Source organism: Chelonia mydas, chromosome 10 (assembly GCF_015237465.2).
Source record: "Chelonia mydas isolate rCheMyd1 chromosome 10, rCheMyd1.pri.v2, whole genome shotgun sequence".
Taxonomy (NCBI): domain Eukaryota; kingdom Metazoa; phylum Chordata; order Testudines; family Cheloniidae; genus Chelonia; species Chelonia mydas.
The window spans coordinates 30,784,258-30,810,080 of record NC_051250.2 but is presented as its reverse complement, the minus strand read 5'-3'; the positions used below and the strand labels follow the sequence as shown (position 1 = coordinate 30,810,080).

The following is a 25,823-nucleotide window of genomic DNA, read 5'->3' as shown; positions in this document are numbered from 1 at the left end:
CCTCACCTTACATATGCATCTTCTCCAGGATGCCTGCGTGGCTCCACTAATTAGGTGTGCGGTCCCCCAGGTGCTCACCTTAGAGGGAACTATCCACAGACCACCTGAATGAAGCTCTCGGACCACTGGTGGTCCACGGACCACAGTTTGAGAACCTCTGGATTAGTCTGCAAAACTCTAGTCAATGATTGTCTGACTAGTGTGTATAAAACCATGCTTTTTTGCACGGGGTTTTAAATTGAGAACCTATAGATAGCAATCATGTTTTTACAAGATGCCTACAGACACCAAGAAGTTAGAATTGCCTTTGAATGCGCCTGCATGTGTTCGGAAGAGACAAGCTTATTACACTTATTTTGCTAAAGAGGAATCACCAATACCGAATCCCGTGTTCCATCCAGAATTTGAACTGAAGAACCAGGGAGACTTTATGGAGTTGTCACCGGTTGTAAATGAGGAAAAAGATGTAAAGGACAGGGCACAGAGAGATTTTTTGCCTGTTATGGAGCAGGCAGACTCGAGGGCAGAGGTAAGAAGGGTCTATATTATTTTATAACAAATTGTTGAAAAATTATAAGAGGTTAAATATTTATATTTTTTATAGGCAGGAGAGGAAGAAAAGCCTTATATACGTGGACAGAGCGGCTGTGGAATTGTCAGAGGCTAGTGAGGCTCAGAGTCAGGCAGTAACTGATGAATCATGGGCAGATGGCGACATTGTTATGGTAAAAGTAGCTGAACGTTTTTACAGATTCTGAAAAAAATTATTACAATCATGCTTTTGAAATGAGGGGTTTGGGTTTTTTTGACAGATAACCAAGCCAGGACCATACAGGATCACAACCCAAGTGTGTAGCAAGTGGCCATTAGCTTCAGAACTATCTAAGCCAGAAGCACATGACAAGGTAAGACATCTTAGAGCATTTTAAAAGAAAATGAGGTAGAAATACAAGGCTTAAAACCTATCCATTTGTTTTTAATAATGGAGCAAAGACAGATGACACGGAGAGAAACTCGGTTCCTGACAATGCGACTGACGGGGATGATGATGATTCAGAAACAGATGAGGGTATGATTGAGGTAGCATGTGTGAATTTTTTGCCTTTTTAATTTTTAGACTACCACAATGAAGGATTTAAACCCTACTTTTTTTCTTTGCTTTTGACAGATACTTCAGGATGAAGAGGATAAGAGAACCAGCCTTTGGGAAGGATAAACCTGATATGCACATGCTCCTTTTGCATGAAGCAAGATTAAAAAAAAATACCGTAAAAAGTACAGTAGAACCTCAGAGTTATGAACACCTTGGGAATGGAGGTTGTTCGGAACTCTGAAATGTTCGTAACTCAGAACAAAACTTTATGGTTCTTTCAAAAGTTTACAAATGAACATTGAGTTAATACAGCTTTGAAACATTACTATGCAGAAGAAATATACTGCTTTCCCTTTATTTCTTTTTAGTAGTTTACACAACACAGTACTGAACTGTATTTGCTTTTTTGGTGGGAGGGGTGCTCCCCTGATTGCTGCTGCTGCCTGATTGCATACTTTCACTTCCAAATGAGGTGTGTGGTTGACTGGTCAGTTTGTAACTCTTGTGTTCGTAACTCTGAAGTTCTACTGTAAGGTGGTTGACCAACAGAGCTATAAAGACTGTTGTTAGTGCCGTTGTAGTAAAAACCCTTTACCTTTGCTTGAAAGGACAGCATTTAGATAACTGTGAAACTTGTGTGATAGATTAAACCAGTCAGTGCTGCCACAATTGTGTACTTTGGGGATGCTCGGAAACATTTCACCAGATTGGATGCATTTCTTCGGAACTGAATGTGGCACAGATCCTAAAGTATAATTATGAGCGAAAGCTACAGACTGAAAGGGCTTAACTTGACCACTGAACTATAACTGAAGTTGTCAAAATGATAAAGGGGGTAGAAGAGCCACCATATCCGTTGTCACTGCTGATAGGCATTGGAAATAAGGTGCCAGCAAAAATTGGCCAGATGGTGTGTCAGAGGGTTTGTAAAATAGATTATAAAACCTTTTACATGACACAACCTCATCTTAAAGGGTAAAAAAATTGAAACTGAATATTGATTAAGATGTACATGGCCCACAGTCAGAAACAAATGTAAAATACAAATATGTATAGTTGCTTCACATATTACTCTGCTTTTAAGTATTAATGTAAAATATGGTGCATTGCTCTATATTATATAAAAAACCAAACCAACCCAAGTTTGTTTTTTCTGATATGCCTTCAAGTTTTGGGTCAGAAATAGTGGGATTGCTAAAGAAAATGTATTGCTTTCCCAGGGAGGTTGGGAGTTTTGGGGTTGTACACCCTTCTATGAGGCTGCTAATAAAACATAGTAAAATTCTAAATAGAAAACGGGTTGTAGCTTGGCTTACAGATCAAGATGCTTACACTTTGCACAAATCGGCAAGAATTACATTTAAAAGAAATAAAATGGTTGTGCCTGATGTGGATGTCAGCATGACCCCAACTCTAACCACAGTGATGGTTGTAAATATGTTTTAACAGTGATAGACATTTTGTCTAAATACGCCTGGGCAATATTCCTAAAGCATAAGATTGGAGAAGAGGTGGCAAAGGTGTTTAAAGTTATTTTTTAGGTGTTTAAAGCTGGGTGCCTAAAAAATTACAGACAGATTGAGGAAAAGCGTTTTTAAACAAAGCTTTAAAGAATTTGTTAAAACAACAAGGTGTACACCATTTTGTTACCAATAATGAAGTCAAGCCAGGGCTTGTTGAAGAAGTTTTACAGGACTTTAAAATCAAAGATGTCGGTATTTTACTGCCCGTAGCACCTGTCGATGCATTGACATACTGCAGGCCTTCACATACAGTTACAACTGAAGTTATCACAGAACTATCAAAGAATGACCAAGTGATGTTTCCCATGCTAACTCACTGAGTATGTGGAAAACTGTCTATGGGGACAGTTTTAAAATAAAGGAAATGTGAGCGCTTTTTAAGAAAGGAGATCATGTAAAGGTGTCTAAATCAAAAGGAGCTTTTGAAAAGAGATATCTGCAAATCTTTACCAAAGAATATGTATTATGTCTGTTCTTTTAGAACAAGGGCAGAGACCAGTGTACACATTAAAGATTACAGAGAAGAGGAAGTTGTGGGATCTTTTTACCCTGAAGAATTACAAGAAGTAAACACTAACCAAGACCATGTTTGCAGAATAGAAGAAATTCTAATGAAGAAAGGATGGGTGAGAAACAAGTGTTTTCTGATTAAATGGAAAAGGTGGCCTGAAATATTTAACAGTTGGATTAAAGCATCTCAAGAACTCCAGTAAGGGCAAAAATGGCTGAAGGAGGGTTTTATGTCACTTTATCTCACAATGCATCTTCAGGGACTTTTCCTCAAAATACTAGTTCCAACTTTACAATACAGTTAGCCAAGCCTTTGGGATGTTGCTTTATCAGAAATTGATTATTGTCACTCATGGAACACAATCTCTCATGATTTACCATTCATGATAGCATTGAAAAAAAGGTGATGATACTTCATAGAAGTGGATTATTCTTCAAGCATTCAGTAGAGAACATCAGAGAAACCATGAACAGTGGTCCCAAGATGCCTGAGGTCAACATCATTTAAAATGCAGTGACCAGAAGGATTCAGTTAAAAGCAAAAGCAGACAATGAAACATACTTTTTTTGTATGGGGGGAATTGGGAGCGATACCGAATGAGAAATGTAAGATAGTCTCACACCCTGCAGACGTTACAGGGGGCTTTAACGCTTTATACATGCACATGGATATAGTGGAACATCAGTTACTGGGAGACTAGTATATACCACTGTTGCAGCAACAAAGAATTTATTACTACCACATATGACATACTGCATTATGCCCCTATGAGTAAGCAACACATCAGTACCATCACTTTTTAAATAAATAGTTGAACCAGAGTAAAAAAGTTTCATTTTGTTTTGGGAAAGTGATTGTTAAATTGCATTTGCGCCCCAAGCCAGTTGAGGGATGTTGACTGTAAAAAAAAATTAGGGGGATCCCTCTTTGTGTAGGAACTACTACAAGGCCTAAATTGGTTATGCCTTACCAGGAATATCTAGGATTACCCATCATGTATGGGGCAGGTTTTGATAGATATTCTGTAGTCTTTTTAGAAAAACACTGATTTTGAGAAGGGGTTTAGAAATAATTAAGCCTCACATGAAAACAGCAGCTTAAATTATAATCAAGATATAGTGAACCATGTGTCTAGTGCCATTATGAACAAAGTAGACATGCGCATGCAACAGGAAGGTCAGTCTAGTGGTGATGAGAAAAAGCAGTATTACAACATCAATTTACAGGCCCCCAGGCCCTTGGGAGGAAAAAAACGCTGTCAGAAGATGCCTCAGAAGAGGAAGCAGAGCATGGCCGGTGGTGAAACAGATATATTTTTAAAATACAAAATGGCTTTCATTCATTGTAGTTCTGAAGAATGTGCCAAATCAGAATTGGCTCCATTTCAGATAGCCCCCACTCAAGCCAACATCAAGAATAGCTTTTATGTAAAGGTGCCACCTTTGGCTGCTTTAATGGTGAATGCCTCTCTAGAATTTTTTATTTTGGGACACAGGGATCATTATTTAGACCTCCACAACACAGTGCTGTACATATGCTTCAAGGCTGTGAAAGAAGATGGGTCAGACATTGACGAAGATGCCATGGTAGCCCTAACAAACTACTTTATTGCCACCCTTTTTAACGAGTTAGATGTCAGTTTAGGTGACCATCTTATCAGCCAGAGTAACAATTGTTACCCTTACAGAGCCTTTATAGAATTGATTCTGAAGTACAGCCTCGATACCCTTGCTACACAATTTTCCACAGGAAGGTTTCAGAAAGACACAGCGACGGCCCATCAGAGCACCAGTTTGGATGGTGTGGGTAATGGGGTTTATGCACAGGGCCGAACTAATGGCCCACATCAGGAAGTTGGATTTTTTGGGGCCTCAACAGAGCAATTTTGTTTTTTTTCAAGAAAAATTGCTGCTGAATGTGTGGACTAAAATTAAACTTACGCATAGCAATGATTCTTTTTGCCTCATGAGTGGGAATGCCAATCAGAGCTACAAAGTGCATATTATTTCAGCATCCCTTTTTGTAAAACGTGTGTGACATTGCACTCCATATGCTTTATGAAAATATGCTTATGAATGTGAATACAGTATGATGTAACTGGAATATGCTTTATGCAAAAGGTCTCTTGTAACTTATCATTACAAAGCTTATAATCTACTGAGTGTGTTCATCCTATTTGTTTACATGTATTATTTCTGTGTCTGAAGTTAGGAGAATAAGATATAAACTTGTATTACTGATGTAGACATATTAAGTGGGAGCCATTAAGGGTGCTTCAGAATCAATGAACTGTAAATGGCTCTGTTTAGTTGCAAACCTTCCTGTTTATATGTAGGGCAGCCCAGGAAGAATGGAGGCTGGGGTCTCACAGGACATGTGACCATGCCACCTGATAATTAAATCCATCTTAAATCTGGTTCTTTTCCATTTAGAAGGAGGGGTGGGGACTCAGAGAGACAAAAGATTCCCACCTTATGCCAAAGCTATAAAAGGGAGTGGAGCAGGCCAAAGGGGTGGCCACTCATGAGAGAGCTCCTGCTTACCACCTGAGATGTCTGCTGGAACTAACAAGGACTGTACAAGGGGAAAGGATTGGGCCCAGACTAGGAAGGAGTCTAGTCTGTGAAAGAAGCTTATTGGAACATCTCTGAGGGTAAGATATTATCTGTAATCAGTTTCTTAATATATTAGGCTTAGACCTGCGTGGTTTTGCTTTATTTTGCTTGGTGACATGCTTTGTTCTGTCTGGTATTACTTGAAACCACTTAAATCCTGCATTTTATACTTAATACAATCACTTTTGTTTATTAATGAACCCAGAATAACTGATTAATACCTGGGGGAGCAAACAGCTGTGCATATCTCTCTATCAGTGTTCTAGAGAGCGAACAGTTTATAAATTTACCCTGTATACGCTTTATACAGACTAAAACGGATTTATTTGGGGTTTGGATCCCATTAGGAGGTGGGTATCTGGGTGCTAGAGTCAGGTAACCTGCAGAGCTGTTTTCACTTAAGTCTGCAGCTTTAGGGACGTGGCGCAGACCCTGGGACTGTGTTGCAGCAGGCTAGCGTGTCTGGTTCAACAAGGCAGGGTTCTGGAAGTCCCAAGCTGGCAGGGAAAATGGACTCCGAGGTAATTTCAGCACATCAGGTGACAGTCCCAAGGGGATCACTGTAACCGAACCTGTCACAGGGTGAAAGTTACCCCAGGGGTCTGTCTGGGCTGTGTAGAGGCTCTAATGACTGCCAGTGCTAGGTATCCTGTGAACAGGGTGGGCTTGAAGGTATTTAGTATTCCAGCTGGTAGTCATGTCAGTAACCAAGAAAACCTCTTTTGGGGACAGTTATTAGTTTTATAGATAACAATGCCATCAGTGGCAATTATGCTAAAAACCCTTTCAACTTTAAACGTTATGACATTAATTTTGTGGCCTTATAAGTGGATGGCAAGCAGGTGCTGCCTAAACCTCTACAACCTGATTTTGAGAATGGGAACTGTGTGAAGGAGTACATGCAGCTCATGCAGGCACCTGGGAAATATGTAAAAGACCGAGAGCTCATTGTGGTGACTTTGCCCATGCTGTATACCTTCAACCTGACCAGGAATGCACTGATCATTATTCTCTGATTAAAACTGGAAACCGAAAAGCAGAGATTTGTTTTTCTATGGTGTTGCCCTCTACAGTCACCATGATGGTGTATGAGGTTTTTGATAACATACCCGAGGTTAATCACAGAAGGAATGTTCCGTTTGATTCTATGTGATTATAAACAACATGCAGTTAGCACTTTTTTTTTTAAATCAAAGGATGCTTCTTTTTTAGATTTTTTTTTTTCCTAGTGACCTGCCTCCAAAGAGTTCTGTGTCCAGAAGACCCCATGGGACTTGTAAACACAACTCCCCACAATTTACTCAGGGAACACTGGCTAAACCTCTACTTACCAGATCATGGGCCAGGACAGTTCTCTGACTCCTGCGGATTTTCCCCAGACAGTAACTTTTTTCCTAAATCTTTCTTGCCTTTTTTTTTTAAACCAGAGATAGCTACAAGACCCCCTTGCTGTTACTTATGGATATCGTATATTTTGTTTAAATAAATGTAGTAAGGGTTTATCTTTTGATCATATTTTAAAATTGTATACAAATGATTTACCAGAAAATGACCACATGGTGGTGTACTTTGTAAATGGGAAAAAATCCAGACATGCCCCAAACATGTTTTAGCATATCCAGACTCGTCTGTCTTATTGCAAGTATAAAGATGTGCATCAATAAAGCAACCCCACACATTTGATCCTGTGAAGTGTACAGATGGCCTGGTCTCTACAGGCTTATGTGTAATGAAGGCTCTGGATGCGTGGGGTTGTTTAGAATCAGGGTTGTTATCCCATCTGTGTTGTGTTTGCTGCTTACCCCCACTCTTGCTTCTCCTGGACACCATAGATGCTTCAGGGATTCTTGTAAAGCTAACTTTACCCTTTTTAAAAGCAGTTTCTTGCGATCTTTCTTGTTGCTGTTGTGCATCTTGTTGGCTAACATTTGATGAGCCTGCCAAAGTAAATGAATAAAATGTTCTGCATTCCAGTTTAAAACAAAAGCCTATATTAAAGTGTTAGAGATAGAGACAGGGTATTAATGTAAATGCATAGCCCATCTTTTTACTAATTTTCATTGTAATTTAATTTTAAGTAAGACAAAACCAAAGTTTAAAAAAAGGGGAGGCAGGGAGGGAAGAAACTTTCTTATCTCTACAAAAGCAGTACACGAAATTCACAGCCTTTATATTATACAAAGATACCTATTCTTAGTAATGGCAACTATGTTTAACCCCATTTAAGCCATGTATATATATTTTTAAAAACAAACTTTAAAATAGTTATTTAAAAAAAACCAAAATTCAAGCTCTCATAAGCCAGAAGCCCTTTATATATGCAAAGCCCTGATTATTTTAATACTGTTTATTATGTTGTTGCGCAAATAAAAGTGGGTCGTGGCCCCATTTTAATGGGGTTGCCAGGGCTGGCTTAGACTTGCTGTGGCCTGGGGCCAAAGCTCAAGTCAGAGGGCTTCAGCTATTGGTGGTAGGGTTCAAGTTACAGGCCCCCTGCCTGGGGCAGAAGAGTTGGGCTTCAGCTTTGGCCCTGGCCTGGGGAGGTGGGGCTTTGGCTTTGTTCCCCCTTCTTCCCTCAGGGTGCCGGGGCTTGGTTGGGCTTAGGCTTCGGTCCCCCCTCCTGGGGTCCTGTGGTAATTTTTGTTGTCAGAAGGGGGTCGCGGTGCAATGAAATTTAAGAACCCCTAATTATTCTATAGTGAAATTTCCCCCTGTGTTTTAAATAGCATTTTATTGGAAGACCCCTATATTAAGGCTTTTTATATTATACCCTGGCATTCTTTACCAATAGAACAGTTTTTGTTTGGTACTTTCAATAGAAGCTAAAACTGTTTTTAAAAAGGATAGTATAGTGTATCTTAAGTACTTTTTTTTCACTAAACCTCTACAACACATTTCTAAAATAGGTCTTTTTATTATGTTACATCTCAGTCAAAAATGACCAATGCTGTATTTTCATGTTGCACTTTTCATAGTTCGAAATAATTAAAAACTGTATGTTAGCAAAAGAATGACTGTTTTAAACTGAGGGGAAAAAAAAGTGAGATAACGGGACGGGGGGGGGGCAGACTTGGGGTTGTTTCATCAGATAACCACATGGGGGGAGGTATGTTTGCTAAGATAAGGGTGAGTGGGATCAGTCTTCATCTTTGGCCAGGTGTACACTATAAACTTAAATCAGTATAACTCTGTTGCTCAGAGGTGTGAAAAATCCACACCCTGGAGCAATGCAGTTATACCAGTGATTCTCAAACTTTTGTACTGGTGACCCCTTTCACATAGGAAGCCTCTGAGTGTGACCCCCTTTATAAATTAAAAACACTTTTTAATATGTTTAACACCATTATAAATGCTGGAGGCAAAGCAGGGTTTGGGGTGAAGGCTGACAGCTCGCAACCCCCATGTAATAACCTCACAACCCCCTGAAGGGTCCCAACCCCCAGTCTGAGAACCCCTGAGTTATATCAACCTAATGCCCAGCTTCTTCTGTCGACATAGCTACTGCCTCTCGCAGAGGTGGATTAACTACACGGGAGAAGCTTTCCTGTCCGCGTAGTATCGTCTTCACTGAAGTGCTACAGCAGTACAGTTGCGTTGCTTCAGTGTTTTAAGGGTGGATCTGCCCTTATTCATACAGTTAGAAAAGTATAGCTTCGTGGCAAAGGTGCCTCTTTGCTGCAAAATGCTGCTTTCTTAGTATTATGTTTAAATCCAATATAAAAGCATGCTAACAAAAAAAATTTTCTTGCAAAAGTTATTAGAAATAAAGCTAAGAGCTTCAAATAAAAAAAAGGGGAGGGGGAAGTCTTTATCTTATTCCTTCATGCAGTTACTCAATCCACTTTTTCTTTCTTTTTTAGACTTTTATTGTAAATGATGGGAATATTATTCACCCCAAAAATCTTCACATTTTACAAAGGATATCCTATAAACCAATTACAAAGTTTAAATTAAAGACCTCCTTAAGGTTAAATCAATAGGTGCTAATTTCCAATTAATGTAAAAGCTATAAAATACATTACTTCAAGTAAATGGAATAAGGAAAGTTGATATAAAGGTTAGACATAACGTTCATGAAGGTCTATCAATCATTTTTAAAGACAAAGGCTAAAGGCATTATGTTTAAAAAAAAAAAAAGTAGTTTAACTCCTGGTACAAAACTAAAAAAAAAAAAAGGATGTTCACTATATTTACGTACTTTTTGTAAATAAAGAAATCTACACTCATTTTAAAAGTTTTTTTAAAAAACTTTGTTTTAAGAGCATTTAGATTAAAAAAAATTAGGAAAGAAAAAGTGTGGGGGGAAAAAAAACACTTTTTACCAGAGATAAAGCAGCAAACTGTTTTATATAAGCTAGTATTTCTTTTAAGTTAGCCTGTGTATGTTTTCTATAAAGTGTGTAATTCTAAAGCTTTTTAATAGTTTACAAATAATAAGTTTTTTAAGAGACATTTTCCTTTAGGCAAATCTTTAAAAAGCAAGCCAACACTTGTTCTACAAAAACTTGTGTTATGCAGTGTTTGTTGGTCGATAGCCACACCTCAGTGGTCATGTGGGACATCTTGATTGGTTCAGGAAAATGCAGACTATGACATAGCTATAGAACAGCTGCTGATTGGCTCAGCCAAAAGACCTGGTTTGCCCCAGGTTGGCTGACTCCAGGATTGTTGGCATTTCACTTGCGGTCGCCTCAGGGGTGAGGTGCTCTTCTCTTCTTTCTGCCATATGGACAGTGACACAGGCTCTCTCTCTCCCTTTAACTTTTCTCTTTCTGTAACAGACGAAGAGGTTTTGCTTTTCTTGGCTGTTCTATCTCACTTTGTGTCTTGTTTATTTTCTCCAAAAATACATGATCTATTCTTTATTTCAAAAGACAGTTAGTTATTTTTCAGACTCTATTTCAAAATAACCTAAACACAGAAACAATATTTCTAAAACCTAATTTTTAATACCTTTATTTAAAAAAGTATAAAAATTGTTCTTCCTCTAAAAAGACCTGTTAACATATTTGTCTTACAATTTTAGCCCTTTTTTGCAGTTTTAAACTTTTATGATATTTTTCCTTTATCACTTTGTGATAATCTAAAAATGCCTGTACAATTATTTCTCTAAAAGTGTGTAAAAATCCTAATTTTCTTTTATTAACAGTCCAGTAAGCTTCTCAGCCAGCTCTTTTTAAACTCTACAAATTATCTGGACCAGCTGATTTAAAAATGTCTGACTTTAGTAGCTGCTGTTTAACATCCTCCAGAGATATTAGTGGAATGGAAAGAGTGTTTTCATCACCTTATAATGAGACTGATAGTCTATTTTTCCACAGAAAACACAACAGAAATATTTATTGAACACTTCTGCCTTTTCTGCATTATTAGTGCTAATTGTATCATTTCCATCTAGTAGTGGACCAATACTATTGTCATGATTCCTTTTGTTTCTAATATCTTTTAAAATATGTATGTATTGTCCTGAACTCTGCTGGCCATAGATTTCTCCTTGTGTCCCTTAACTTCCCTTATCAATTTTCTACAGTTCCTAACTTCGGATTTATATTCATTACTATTAACTTCCCTGTCTTCCATTTGTTATATATATTATAGCTGCCTTCACTTCCCCTCTAAATCAGGTTGTTTTTTTAAATCAACATGACCTTCTTCCTCAGTTATGGAATTGTGACTTTTTGGGCATCTAGTAAGGTGTTCCTAAATGATTCCCAATTATCATTCCCATTTTTCTGATTAAATTCTTCCTCCCAGCGGATTTGGCTCATAACTGTTTTCAGCTTTGCACAATTGGCCCTACTAAAGGACTAAGTATATATACTTACCGATTTGGACTTTATTCTGCTTGCACATTATAAATGTGATCAAGTCATGATCACATGTATCTAAGCTACCATTATCTTTTAGTTCTATGATCACTTCCTCTTATCTGTTAGGACAAGGTCTACTATTGAATTCTCCCAAGTTGGCTGCAACATGTTGAGTTAGGAAATTGTCATCTATAGTATTTAGAAATTCCAGGTTGTTTTAGTACTGGCGGTATGACACCTCAAGTTTATGTCACTCAAATTGAAGTCTCCCATGATCACACAATTTTTTTCCCCTACACATTATAGATAGGTGCTGTTAGATTGAGATTCATTTGCTCAGCTGCTGGATCTAAAGCAAAACACTCAGCAAGTAGTGATCAGTTATTTACAAGTGGGAATCTTATCAGGATGATCTCATCACAGTTGCCTCCAGCACCACTCAATACAGCTTCAACCTCCCTTTGTTTCACAGATTTACTTATAACTTTATATTTTCTTATACATATATATTAGTCTCTCATTTCCATGAAAAATCTCCTCCCCTATCAGTACCGGTTTAGTGATAGTTCAAACTGATCTTTTCTAGCTTATTAGTTACTTTCTCTTTTTTCACACAAACATGATTACCTTGCAGTTTCTTACACCGTGCAGTTCTACGTATGCTTACGCCGTTAAACGTTATCAGAATAGACTCTTACAATTCATATCGGTCCTAAATATGCCTTCATTCTCAACAAGCGTGTAAGGAAGCAGTCATCCTGGGCTGTCTTGTGACCTAGTGGTCTGTAGCAGACTCCAACTAGTATCCCATATTGTGCTTTATCTGCTAGGACATTAATCCATAACCATTTACAATCATTTTCCTCTAAGTTATCAGTGGCACGGAAACAGGTAATGCCGTTTTTGATGTCGAGTGCCACTTCCCCACCCCTTTGGTCTTCAGAGCTTCCCTCTTTTTACCCTTCCCTTTTGCTGTTAGTTTAACCCCTTCCTGACTAGTCTAGCCAGCTTGTCCCCTAGGACAGTGGTTTTCAAACTGTGGGTCACGACCCAGTACTGGGTCACAGAAATGTAAGGCACTGGATCACAGTGGCTCTGGTCAGCACTGCTGATCAGGCTGTTAAAAGTCCCATCGGCGGTGCTGCCCAGCTAAGGTAGGCTTGTCCCTATCTGTTCTGACACCATGCTGCGCCCCGGGACTGGCCAGCAGCAGGTCTGGCTCCTGCACGGGGTGGGTGGGGGTCACGGGGCTCCACGCGCTGCCCCAGCTCCAAGCACCAGCTCTGCACTCCCATTGGCCATGAACCAGCCAATGAGTGCTGGTGGGGGTGGTGCCTGTGGGCGAGAGCCACACAGAGCTGCTTGCATACCTCTGCCTAGGAGCCGGACCTGCTGCTAGCTGCTTCCGGGGCACAGTGCGGTCCATGGTGCCAGGACAGGTGGGAGGCCTGCCTCTGCACCTTGGCTGCACTGCTGACCAGGAGCCACCAGAGGAAAACCCACGCCCCAACCCCACGCCCAAACTGGGAGCCCCTTCCTGCACTGCAAACACCTCATCCCCAGCCCCACCCCAGAGCCTGCACCCCAGCCCAGAGGCCTAATCCCCTCCCACAAGCCAACCCCCTGCCCCAGCCCTGAGCCCCCTCCCACACCCTGAACCCCTCGTCCCCAGCTCCGTTGGGTCGCAGGCATCAACAATTTTCTTCAACTGGGTTGCCAGAAAAAAAAGTTTGAAAAGTTTTGTACTAGGAGATTGGTCCACCTTCTACTGAGATGGAGGCCACAGTAACTACACTGCCCCCTCTCTTCATAGAAGGTGGACCAACGTTCCACATAGCCAAAGCCCTCCACACTACCCCACTTACCTAACCAGTGATTCACCTCCAGGATCTTCTGCCTTCTGTCTTCCTTCGCTTGTGGGACAGGAAGAATCTCAGAGAAGATTGCTTGGACATTCTTCTTCTTCAGCACACTTCCAAGTTCACTGAAGTAATTTACTAGCTGTGAGATATTTTATGATGCAGAGTCATAGTGCTGATATGAACCATCACTGATGAATCCTTGCCTGTAGGCTTCAGAAGTCTATCCAACCGTAGAGACAGCACACTCTCCTGTTGTCTGCTTGTCCCTGGCAGAATGTTCTTTCGAGTACTGAATCTCCATCAAGGATCATCTGTCTTCCTTGGGTGGTTGGAGAACTCTTTTGCTGGTAAGCTAGTTTTTCTTATAGGTTGGCCCAAATTGCCATGCATGCGTCCCATACATCTCTCCATTCCCTTGGATCTGCCTGATTTTGAGAGGTGTCTTCTGTAGTTTCCATGTTGAGGATCTGATATAGATTTGAAACTTTAGCTGTGTGGAATTCCTCCTGCTTCTCTTTTCTTGGGTGGCCACGTCTGCCTAGCCTCATCTGTCTCCAGCTGTGTAGAACATTGCAGTGACCTCTTGCCTCTAGTTGTTGTGAACTTCCAGGCCTCCACTTGTACTTATTCTTTTGTGGCCAGCTCCATTCATCCTTGAACCTGAAACTGAACCTGAATCTGGTTGTCTAGGATCTCCTCAGCTTCACTGATTCTTAGTAGCATCTCAGCTTGCCCCTCCAATCCAAGAATCTTTTCCTCCAGCACAGCCACCAACTTGCTCTTCATGCACAGGAGTCCCTTCTGTTTTCAGGCAGGAAAGAGAACATGGCATATACATTGCAGGTAACCACCACTGTTCCATCGCTAGCCATCTTGATATCACAAGTTGTGCTGAAACTGGAAGAAAAGCCTCAAACTCCCTTTCCAAACTCCCTCCAAAACTCTCCTGTTAGCTGTCTTTGTTTGCAGCTCTCAACTTCACTCAGCAAGTGTCTTTTATACCAAGTCTTCCCGTCTTAGCTCAGGTCAGCTCCTCACCACCAGCGACCGATTAGTCACTCAGAGTCTTTAAATAGTTGGGCTGATTGAAGCTCCAAGGGCTAAAGCCTCACAGCTTTTAGCAAGGCACCGATCAAAGCTTCAAGGGCTTACTCACAGGCCCACAGCCCAGCCATACTGGAGTTCATTCGACTAGTATCAAGACTTATCTTCTGCCTGTTTGGGGAATATTCCCATTCCTGAAATATGCAGACCAGCTATGCAGATTTTGATCCACACATTTACCATTCACTAGACTCCCAGGTCGGATTTTGGTAGGGCTGCCCTGCAGTCACTATTCAAGTAGGACTCCTCAGACTCTCCTCCAAGCAAATACATAACTGCTTGTTAGTCAGCAAGAGTGGAATCTGTGGACAATCATTTGAAGAAAGAATGGTTACTTACTATAACGGGGCTGCCCTTGAGCACGGTCCCTGGCAGTCCTGCAGGTGCACTGCCCTCAGCTCCCTCCTGGTTTTGCAATAATTTCCTCAGACCCACGTACCTCAAATAGGTACACCTTTTGGGGGTCTGATTTATTAACTCTTTCACAGAATGCAAAGACATCTTCTTTAGGTCCTCAAGTCCAAGCCTCTCTAAGGTCTGTATGGGTTCGAGTAGGCTTCCTCTCCCAATTTTGAGAGTCTCCAGCTTTCCTCCTGGAGCTGGGTTACAAAACTCACTCTCCTTGCATGTTTTATGCTCTTAAAATCTCATGCTTCAGGGCTTCAGCTGTTCATCTGCAGGGGTTATGGAGAGATTGCCTCTCAGTGTACTCTGGGTTTTTTGTCTCCTTTCTCTAAATTGTCAGAGATGGCCACAGGTGGCGATGGGACACTAAATGGAGTGGGCCAATACTCTAAGGGGGCACCCAGGTTTCTCTCTCTCTCAGGCACTTTGCTGGCTGGTTCTTGCTCACATGCTCAGGCACTAGCTGATCACCATGTGTGAGGTCAGCAAGGAATTTTCCCCAAACCAGATTAGCAGTGACTTTAGGTATTTTCATCTTGCTCTGCCGCATGGGGTGTGGTCACTTCTGGGACTATCTGCATATATCTCAATACGTTCTCTGCCATTACAGGGGCCTCAGGCATTGATGCACCTTGGTCCATCCTGTTCTCTGGCTGTAGCACATAATAGTCTAATCTCCTGTTGGCTGTATTAGGTTGGTCTAAATTTGGTTATTGGGTTTAGTGTGCGGGTGCTGTTGGCGGCCTGTGATATACAGGAGGTCAGACTAGATGATCTAGAGGTCCCTTCTGGCCATGAACTCTAGGACATCAGGATTCCTCAGCCTTCTTACTGGAGCTGGGTTATAATTCAGGCTAGCTGGAGCCCACTATCAGCTCTCCCCAGCTGGCCCCCTTTTCCCACTCAGTCCTTTCCTTTAGGCTCGTAGAGGTCAGCAGTCCTCCCACTAGTGGGGTAGAGTGGAGAGGTTTTTTTGTGTGAAACATTGGTCCATCTTCTGCGAGGAGCGGGCTGTATGGTCTGGATGGCCTCCACTTCAACAGAAGGGGACCCACTCTCCTCAGGGATAGGCTAGCTAGAGTAGTCAGGGGGGCATTTAGCTAAAAGCAAAAGGGGAGTGTAAAAAGAAGGAAGATATGCAGACTCAGCACAAAATGGAGAGATTTAAAACAAAATTAATCAAGGAACCAAAGGACATGAAGAGAAGAAATTCTTGAATTGTCTATACACTAGTGCTAGGAGCCTGTGTAACAAACAAAAAGAAGTGGAATTGCTCATTCATAAGCACAAATTTGATCTAGCTGGTATTACTGAAACCTGGTGGGTTGATTCCCATGTTTGGAATGTTGAAAATCAATGGTCAGCCTATTTAGGAAGGATTGAGGCAAAAAGAGGAGTGGCACTCTAAGTAGAAAATGGCACAAGGATTAACACAGAAGAAAATTATCTTGAATGCTAATGCATCAGTGTCCTAACATATAAAGCATAAGATGGGGTATTGGTTGGTGTCTGCTGTAGACCACCAAATCACACTAGGTAACAGGATAACCCAGCTCCTTACACACCTATCTATAATGTGTAAGAAAAAAATCTCTGATCCATGGTGGATTTCAATTTGAATGAAATATGCTGGAGGTCTCATGCTTCCAGTACCAAAATATCCTTGGTATTTCTAAACATTATAGATAAGTTTTCTAACTCAAAAAGCATTGTAGCCAACATGGGAATTCTTTATTAGACCTCGTCTTGACAAATAAAGAGGTCAAGGTACACTTGGGCCTGCCTCATTGCAGGGGGACTTGATCTATGTACACTGTTGAATATATATACACTTATGTTCATGGCGGGGGACAGACTTGAGGTCCCTTCCAGGCCTACATTTCTATGATTCTGTGGTAGTGGTAAAATGAAGGACTTCCCCTTGATTTCCCTGGGGAATGCAAGTTCTTAAAAATAAATCTTATTTAGCTGCATTCCCCTCATACTTGAGTAAGCACCTCACATGTCTGTTGTAACAAAACAGGCAATATGGATTTAGAAGCCTAACTATTTTGAAAATCTTGGCTGTATGTTTTTATAGAAAAACAAGAAGTTTTTTCCAAAGATACCCATCTATATAATAAGCACAAAAAAAAAAAGTATCTACATAAGAAACATAACCAACACTATAAAAGGTTGTAACAGTAGAGAAAAAAACCCCAAAGTTGCTGGCTAAAGAGGTGGAAAACAGCAAATATATTATTCTTGTGTATGTGTGGAAGATGGAAACAAAAGTCCTGTGTGTTGGAGGGAGGACAAACACAAAACCAGGCATAGGAAGGCTAAGATGCTTCCAAACCTCTTCAGAAAGTTAAATAATAGAACCTTCCATCCAAAATAAAAAAATCATATGGGGCATCACTTACATGTTCTTAATGTAACTCATGGCGATTGGGGGAAGTCCTGGACGACTGGAAAAAGGCTAATGTAGTGCCCATCTTTTAAAAAGGGAAGAAGGAGGATCCTGGGAACTACAGGCCAATCAGCCTCACCTCAGTCCCTGGAAAAATCATGGAGCAGGTCCTCAAGGAATCAATTCTGAAGCACTTAGAGGAGAGGAAAGTGATCAGGAACAGTCAGCATGGATTCACCAAGGGCAAGTCATGCCTGACTAATCTAATTGCCTTCTATGACGAGATAACTGGCTCTGTGGATGAGGGGAAAGCGGTGGACATGTTGTTCCTTGACTTTAGCAAAGCTTTTGACACGGTCTCCCACAGTATTCTTGCCAGCAAGTTAAAGAAGTATGGGCTGGATGAATGGACTATAAGGTGGATAGAAAGTTGGCTAGATTGTCGGGCTCAACGGGTAGTGATCAATGGCTCCATGTCTAGTTGGCGACCGGTGTCAAGTGGAGTGCCCCAAGGGTCAGTCCTCGGGCTGGTTTTGTTCAATATCTTCATAAATGATCTGGAGGATGGTGTGGATTGCACCCTCAGCAAGTTTGCAAATGACACTAAACTGGGAGGAGAGGTAGATACGTTGGAGGGTAGGGATAGGATACAGAGGGCCCTAGACAAATTAGAGGATTGGGCCAAAAGAAATCTGATGAGGTTCAGTAAGGACAAGTGCAGAGTCCTGCACTTAAGATGGAAGAATCCCATGCATCGCTACAGGCTAGGGACCGAATGGCTCGGCAGCAGTTCTGCAGAAAAGGACCTAGGGGTTACAGTGGACGAGAAGCTGGATATGAGTCAACAGTGTGCCCTTGTTGCCAAGAAGGCCGATGGCATTTTGGGATGTATATGTAGGTGCATTGCCAGCAGATCAAGAGACATGATCGTTCCCCTCTATTCGACATTGGTGAGGCCTCATCTGGAGTATTGTATCCAGTTTTGGGCCCCACACTACAAGAAGGATGTGGAAAAATTGGAAAGAGTCCAGCAGAGGGCAACAAAAATGATAGGGGGCTGCAACACATGACTTATGAGGAGAGGCTGAGGGAACTGGGATTGTTTAGTCTGCGGAAGAGAAGAATGAGGGGGGATTTGATAGCTGCTTTCAACTACCTGAAAGGGGGTTCCAAAGAGGATGGATCTAGACTGTTCTCAGTGGTAACTGATGAGAGAACAAGGAGTAATGGTCTCAAGTTGCAGTGGGGGAGGTTTAGGTTGGATATTAGGAAAAACTTTTTCACTAGGAGGGTGGTGAAACACTGGAATGCGTTACCTAGGGAGGTGGAGGAATCTTCTTCCTTAGATATTTTTAAGGTCAGGCTTGACAAAGCCCTGGCTGGGATGATTTAGTTGGGGATTGGTCCTGCTTTGAGCAGGGGGTTGGACTAGATGATCGCCTGAGGTCCTTTCCAACCCTGATATTCTATGAATGCATATCCTAAACCAGAATTCCTGTTTAGATGACAGATGTAAGCAATAATGTTTTATAATCATGTGGTGCTTCGTAGGTCTGAGACCAGCCACTGAAATGGCAATACCCATAATACTTTTAGCATGACCATGAATAGAATTTAATTAGGATAACCGCTTTTTAGTGAGCCCAGAGAGCATTAGTTTACTAATTTTAAACACTCAGTTCTTTTCAGGTCAACTTTTAAGTTGGACAGTATTTCTCAAATCGGGACACCTGGTGTTCTTAAATCAACAATTTATTAATTCACCCAGAAGCACATAAGTATATATATATTCAACAATGTATAGATCAAGTTTAGGTACACCAAATATTCTAAGCATGTACTGAACACACAAATACAGTCTCTCTAGCAATTGTCATGGGCCAGGGTTGAGGCTTAGCAATTATACCATATAACACCACAAATCACTAAAATTTCTTATTTCACTTACTTATGATAATTAATCATCAATTCTTTAGTTCCTCTAACACATTTATCATACTTTCAGTAATTCTCCAAGAAGTAAGGATGTCTTAAGTCACTTCTAAGGGTGTGGTCCCTGCTATTTGAATAGTTTCAGATGAAAGGGACAAGTTTAAATATCAAAAGCACTTGCATAAATTTTAGTGTTTTAAATCCCTCTTGGGCCAATTTGCTTGCATGCATATAACATTGATAAGTTAAAATCCAAAATAGGATTACTCGAGGTCTGTCAGCAATATTCCCCCTCATCCCCGTGTGCCCCCTGTGTCTGTGAGTGCGAACGTCATTTATCACATTAGGGACCTCTTGGGTCCCTGGTACTCCAAGATAAACTCTTGTGTCAATAATATCCCTCCTTGGGAGCAGTTTATTACAAAATCTTAGTGCAAATAATCTGTAACAAAAGTCCCAAAACACAGTCCATTTCTCACCCCCATTGTATATAGTCCTTAATATCCCACATCATTTAACCCATCAGCATAGCACATACCATGCCCCAGCATCTTCCGTCACACCCGGGCTTTTCTTCTGCCAGGACAGCCACCACAGCTCCTCTAGCTGGAACTAAAACCCTGCTCTTCCTAGCGGGCACTCCCTTCTTCTCCCACAGCTCACCAGGGGAACATCCATCACACCCTGTTCCATTAACCTTTTCCAGCTTTCCAGGATGGAGACATCAGCGGGTAAGCCCCATCCACTGCTTCCCTACCTTCAGTGCTCTTTCATTTTTGGCTCCAGCTCTCTGGCTTGGGAGTCATTAGGCAACTCCCTCTGCCACCTTCAGCCCTGTCCTGCTCTCTGGGTCTCCAGCTTGGGCCCTTCTACAGCCTCCTTCACAAACCTTCCCCCTCTTATTCTCCCTGATCCTTATAGCCCAAGGTGCTACCACATCCTTGTAATTGGCCAAATTGGGAGCACATGTTCTGGTAAAAGGGTGATGGACCTGCTTCATTTAAAGAGGCCAGCCACCCTGTGACAAGGTCTCACTAAAAAGACTGCAGCCTCATTAAGATAGCCTTTAGTTATTAATATTAAAGAACAGAAAGAAAAATATAATCTTTTAAATGAAACCTGCCCGCTTCTTCTGTTAATTCTGGGAGGGGGAATCAGTCCATACAACTGCTCCAAGTGGCTGGAAGCACTCCTGATTTCGTAGTTTCTTCAATGGGTTCAGTAACTCTTCTAGTTTTGTATTTCCAGAGGAGAGAAGAAGCTGTTCACAGGGTATTCAGCAAACTCTCCTATCCACATGGTGACTTCTGGCTTATGTACCTTGTTTCTGGGTCTGTTGGAGGAGACAATCTTCTTACTTTCTATGGGACACTGATCAACTGGGCACTCAAAGTTCACCTCTTAGTTTCTCTCTGCTTCAGTCAGTATCCAATAGATGGTGGCAGTTTATAATAAATGTATTTGATGCTTCTCTTAGTCGTGGATTCTATTTCAGCATTATCCCTGGTTATTACTTGGGATTCCCCCACTACCATCAACATCATCCCTTTTTAAGCAATTGCTTGTAATATTCCAAAGTTATATTCTGGTTAGGTGCTTATATCTTTCAATATTCCCTTTTCCTTCTTGTGCTATGCAATTCCTACCACTTCTAGTGTGCACCAATCATTTACAAAGAAAACTAACAAAATCCTTTATAATTCCTCTACACATCTACTGGACATAATCTATACATTCTTTGATTACATCTAATGTTTTTCATTGCACATCTTTCAGGACTTACCATAGGATATGAGACATAGCATTGAGGGAACAAGACAGATTATCTACCTAGAGAGCTGTGTATGTCAATCATAAGGCAAACACATATATAGTTTCTAATTTGAAAGATATATTATGGATCTTTGGGTAATAGGCAGTTTGACCTCTGGAACTTCAGCTTTTTGTGGGTTGCCCACCAAGTTATATCTTAAACAGTTTTTCCCTTTTTGTCAACCCCTGGGGTTCTATATAACCAGAGTTATATAGAGAGTCTCTTTGGTTTGAGAGTCTAACAAAAGCTGGAAGACTCCTTTCCTGGAAAATGCGTACTTGAACTTTAGCTTAATTGATGCTCCCAGACAAGATGCCTCCCCTGTTGGAATGTGCATATTGATTCTCATTGTCTTTTATTCGGAGGGGAAGCCAAAGGTTTGGAATATGCGTAGTGGGATTGGTGGTATTCTTATTTGCCACAAACAATCAAAATGGCAGAGAGAGAACTATAATTGGTAAAAATATATTTTCAAGGCATATTTGACACCTATGCTGCTTATACCATCAAGTTGCAAGCCTTTCAGTGTGTAGTACTTATAGATGCATTATTCTTGCTGACAGATCAAACTGTATTAGAAATTCCATTTATCTTTTTGAGAGGTTTCAGAGTAGCAGCCCTGTTAGTCTGTATTCGCAAAAAGAAAAGGAGTACTTGTGGCACTAAGCACTTTAGTCAGCTTCAAATAAAGGGAGGGGGCCATCAGGTCAGGCAGGCTGGAGTACTAGTTTAAGTACTATTTTGATGGCTGTTAGATGTTCAGGGCAGGTCGCAGCTGTAGCAAGAGTGTTTTTTTCCCCCTGCATCTGGCAAGACAAGTGAGATCTTTTCTCCCTGAGGTAGCCTTTGCCTTAACTGTCCATGTCTTTGTCACTTCACTACTAGGTTATGTCTACACTAGCAGTTATGTCGGCAAAACTTTTGTCGCTCAGGGATGTGAAAAAAAGACTTCCCTGCACGACGTAAGTTTTGCTGGCATGAGCTCTAGTTTGCATAGTGCTCTGTTTTTGGGAGACGCTCTCCAGCCAACAAAGCTACTGCCGCTCATTAAGCTGGCTTTATGTTGACGGGAGAGCTCTCTCCCATTGGCATAACGCAGCTACACAAGTGCTCTTACAGAACCAGCACGATTGCAATGGTACAGCTGTGCCATTGTAAGCTTGTAAGTGTAGACATGGCCTTAAATTGCTGTAATATTTTCTACCTGGGCTACACTTTGGAACCATTCAGAATTCTTCAGGCTGCTTCTTAAGAGTAATAATAATACCTAGCTCTTATAAAGTACTGTACTTTTCATTAGTAGATCTCAAAGTACTTTACAAAGGAAGTAAATATCACTAGCCCCATTTTACAGATGAAGAAATTGAGGCATACAGAGCATTGAAGTGACTTGTCTGAGGTCACCCAGTAGGCCAATGGCATAGTCAGGAATAGCACCCAGATCTCTTGACTGCCAGTCCAGTGCTCTAACTAGTAGGCTATGCTGTGAAGTTGCCTGTTGGGAGCATATTAAACCAATGCTCTGTCATCTGTATCAGCTTCCAGTAAGTTTCTGCATGGAATCCAGGGTGTTGGTCTCTGCCCAAAATATGCTGTCACTGTTGAGATTAGCAGAGACACTTAAGAAGCAACTCCTTCAATATAAACGAGAGGGAACTGCTGGCAGGACATTCTCCAGGAGTGGTCCTCAGTTTTGGAACTCGCTCCCCCACTTGCTGTGCCATGGAAAAGAAGCCCTTGAGGAATTCCACCATGATTTCAACAATTTCCATCCCATCATCAACCTCAGCCTGGACCAGTCCACACAAGAGATCCACTTCCAGGACACTACGGTGCTAATAAGCGATGGTCACATAAACACCACCCTATACCAGAAACCTACTGACCACTATGCCTACCTACATGCCTCCAGCTTTCATTCAGACCACACCACACGATCCATTGTCTACAGCCAAGCTCTACGATACAACCGCATTTGCTCCAACCCCTCAGACAGAGACAAACACCTACAAGATCTCTCTCAAGCGTTCTTACAACTACAATACCCACCTGCTGAAGTGAAGAAACAGATTGACAGAGCCAGAAGAGTACCCAGAAGTCACCTACTACAGGACAGGCCCAACAAAGAAAGTAACAGAATGCCACTAGCCATCACCTTCAGCCCCCAACTAAAACCTCTCCAACACATCATCAAGGATCTACAACCTATCCTGAAGGACGACCCATCACTCTCACAGATCTTGGGAGACAGGCAAATCCTTGCTTACAGACAGCCCCCCAACCTGAAGCAAATACTCACCAGCAACCACACATCACACAACAGAACTACTACCCCAGGAACCTATCCTTGCAACAAAGCCTGTTGCCAACTGTGTCCACATATCTGTTCAGGGGACACCATCATAGGGCCTAATCACATCAGCCACACGATCAGAGGCTCGTTCACCTGCACATGCCCCTCTGCCATGTACATTGGCCAAACTGGACAGTCTCTACGTAAAAGAATCACTGGACACAAATCAGACGTCAAGAATTATAACATTCAAAAACCAGTTGGAGAACACTTCAATCTCTTTGGTCACTCGATTACAGACCTAAAAGTGGCAATACTTCAACAAAAAAACTTCAAAAACAGACTCCAACGAGAGACTGCTGAATTGGAATTAATTTGCAAACTGGATACAATTAACTTAGGCTTGAATAAAGACTGGGAGTGGATGGGTCATTACACAAAGTAAAACTGTTTCTCCATGTTTATCCTCCCCCCCCTTGCCCCCCCCCCCCAACTGTTCCTCAGACGTTCTTGTCAACTGCTGGAAATGGCCCACCTTGATTATCACTACAAAAGGTTTTTTCCTCCCCTCTCTCCTGCTGATAATAGCTCACATTACCTGATCACTCTCGTTACAGTGTGTATAGTAACACCCATTGTTTCATGTTCTCTGTGTATATAAATCTCCCCACTGTATTTTCCACTGAATGCATCCGATGAAATGAGCTGTAGCTCACGAAAGCTTATGCTCAAATAATTTTGTTAGTCTCTAAGGTGCCACAAGTCCTCTTTTTCTTTTTGCGGATACAGACTAACACAGCTGCTACTCTGAAACTTTGTCTATGTTGTCATTTTTAATGTATGAGATAGGTGTCCACAGCACTGTATGGACATCTATAATTAATTTTATTTATTCATATTTTTAAAACACATGTAGAAATCAGGTGATTACTGTTCCCCCCCCTTGGTGCAGATAGAATGTGGCTCTTTAGAGGAGGCAATGTCTTGACTGAAGTAGTATTGGGAATGTCAAGCATCCCCTGGATTGATGCACAGAAGTACTCAGGACAAAATCTTGATGCATCCTGCTGACAGGTATCAGTATCAGGTGTGCAGGGTGTGTCACGGTGGTGGAAGAGGTGGTACGGGGCCTGTCCTTTTGCTACATGGGTGACAAAGTCACAGACAGCAATAAGATTTCTTGTTCCCCAGTGTGCCTTCCCTACACCGTGGAGCACTTTAAGTTGGCTATATGTTGGATTTATCAGCGGGTACAGGGTAGGTCTGGGGCACTTTCACACGTTCTTTCTGGGGCGTAATGCAGGCAGACCTCATGATGTCTCGGTCCTTGCACAGAAAGATACGAAGTTCTTTATGCCTGTACAGCACAGGCTGAATACAGTGTGAGTGCTTTCTCTTTGCTGCCTTGTTTTTAAATTCAAGTATGTTTTGTTTAAAGTGTTTATAATATTTCTAAGATAATTTCCCTAAACATTTTCTAATTCTTTTAAAAGTAAAACCTCCATTGTATATTGGATTGCTCTCTCTTTTCTCTTTCAAGAGACATCCTATCCACCCTTGATTGTCTATGAGCAGGGAATGTATCTGTAAGTGAAGCTACAGTGAGTTGTTCTGTATTTTTGCTTCCAGAATCTCAAGTCTCCCAAAAGCAGTCCTGTCAGTGACTTTAAATTCACCACCCGGAACCCAGAACTCCAAGTACACGGCGATGTGGAAAAGGAAAGAATACTTTTAAGTATTGATGATGTAAAGGTGTGGTATGGCCTTTTATGTTTTGCCAAACTTTATAAATAATCTGATAATAGAACAATTTTTATCAAAAGCTTCGCAGGGTGATTGGAACTGAAACCATTTCCTTTTCAGGAAGATGAGAGTCCCAGGCTTTCTTCATAGCTTCAGGCCATCCCCTGTCCCCATGCGTACACATACATGTACACACACATGCCCTTCAACCAAATTCTCTAGCCTGAAATCTCTGCCTCTCCCTGCTCCTATGTCCCTGATCCCTCTGGCCCTTTGACTCCTCTGTCGTACTTCCCTACTCTGTTCCCCTGGTGCACCATGCAGCAGCTCACTGAGCCCCATATTCACCCCGAAACTGTACTGTCCTTGCCTGCCCCAATGGTGCCCCAGAGCCCAATTTCACCACCAGAGCCTAACTCATGCCTCCTGCAGCCCAGCTTTCCTGATTCACCAGGGATATTCATAGATTTATATTTTAAGGCCAGAAGGGAACCATTAGATCTCTACTCTAACCTCCTACATAACATAGGAATTAAATCCAGTTACCAAAAAAAAAAAAAAGAAAAAAAAAAGCTTGTAATGATGTAATTAGAGACTGTACCACAATGCATTCCTAACTGGCATTTCCTAACTTCTGACTGCTTGACTTTGCAACCTGAGTGTTCTTTTAATGTTTATAGTTTTTTTTGTGTGTAATTTCCTAAATTTATAAAAAAAGTAAGCTGAA

The 25,823-nt window shown here is 41.4% G+C and overlaps 1 protein-coding gene and 1 long non-coding RNA gene across 22 annotated transcripts in view; both read left to right on the top strand.

Annotated features, from left to right (window-relative positions):
* Positions 1–25,823, top strand: part of KATNIP (katanin interacting protein) — a 167,282-nt gene that overhangs the window by 30,316 nt on the left and 111,143 nt on the right. For all 19 annotated transcript variants that reach the window (XR_006284499.1, XR_006284495.1, XR_006284496.1 and 16 more), the window contains one exon: positions 24,983–25,105. Coding sequence is in view for 12 of the 19 variants with exons in the window: in XM_037910893.2 (XP_037766821.1) it covers positions 24,983–25,105 (123 nt within the window). In the remaining 7 variants the exon portion in view is untranslated. Of the gene's footprint in view, positions 1–24,982; positions 25,106–25,823 lie in introns of those variants that run through there.
* On the top strand, positions 38–1,371 carry LOC114018491. 3 transcript variants are annotated; one of them, XR_005227080.2, is made up of 5 exons: positions 38–529; positions 605–725; positions 813–905; positions 989–1,069; positions 1,169–1,371. It is a non-coding gene; the product is annotated as an uncharacterized LOC114018491 (long non-coding RNA). The 3 variants fall into 3 exon arrangements; XR_003563809.3 differs by having other exon boundaries at positions 38–725; XR_006284500.1 differs by having other exon boundaries at positions 38–725; positions 989–1,080.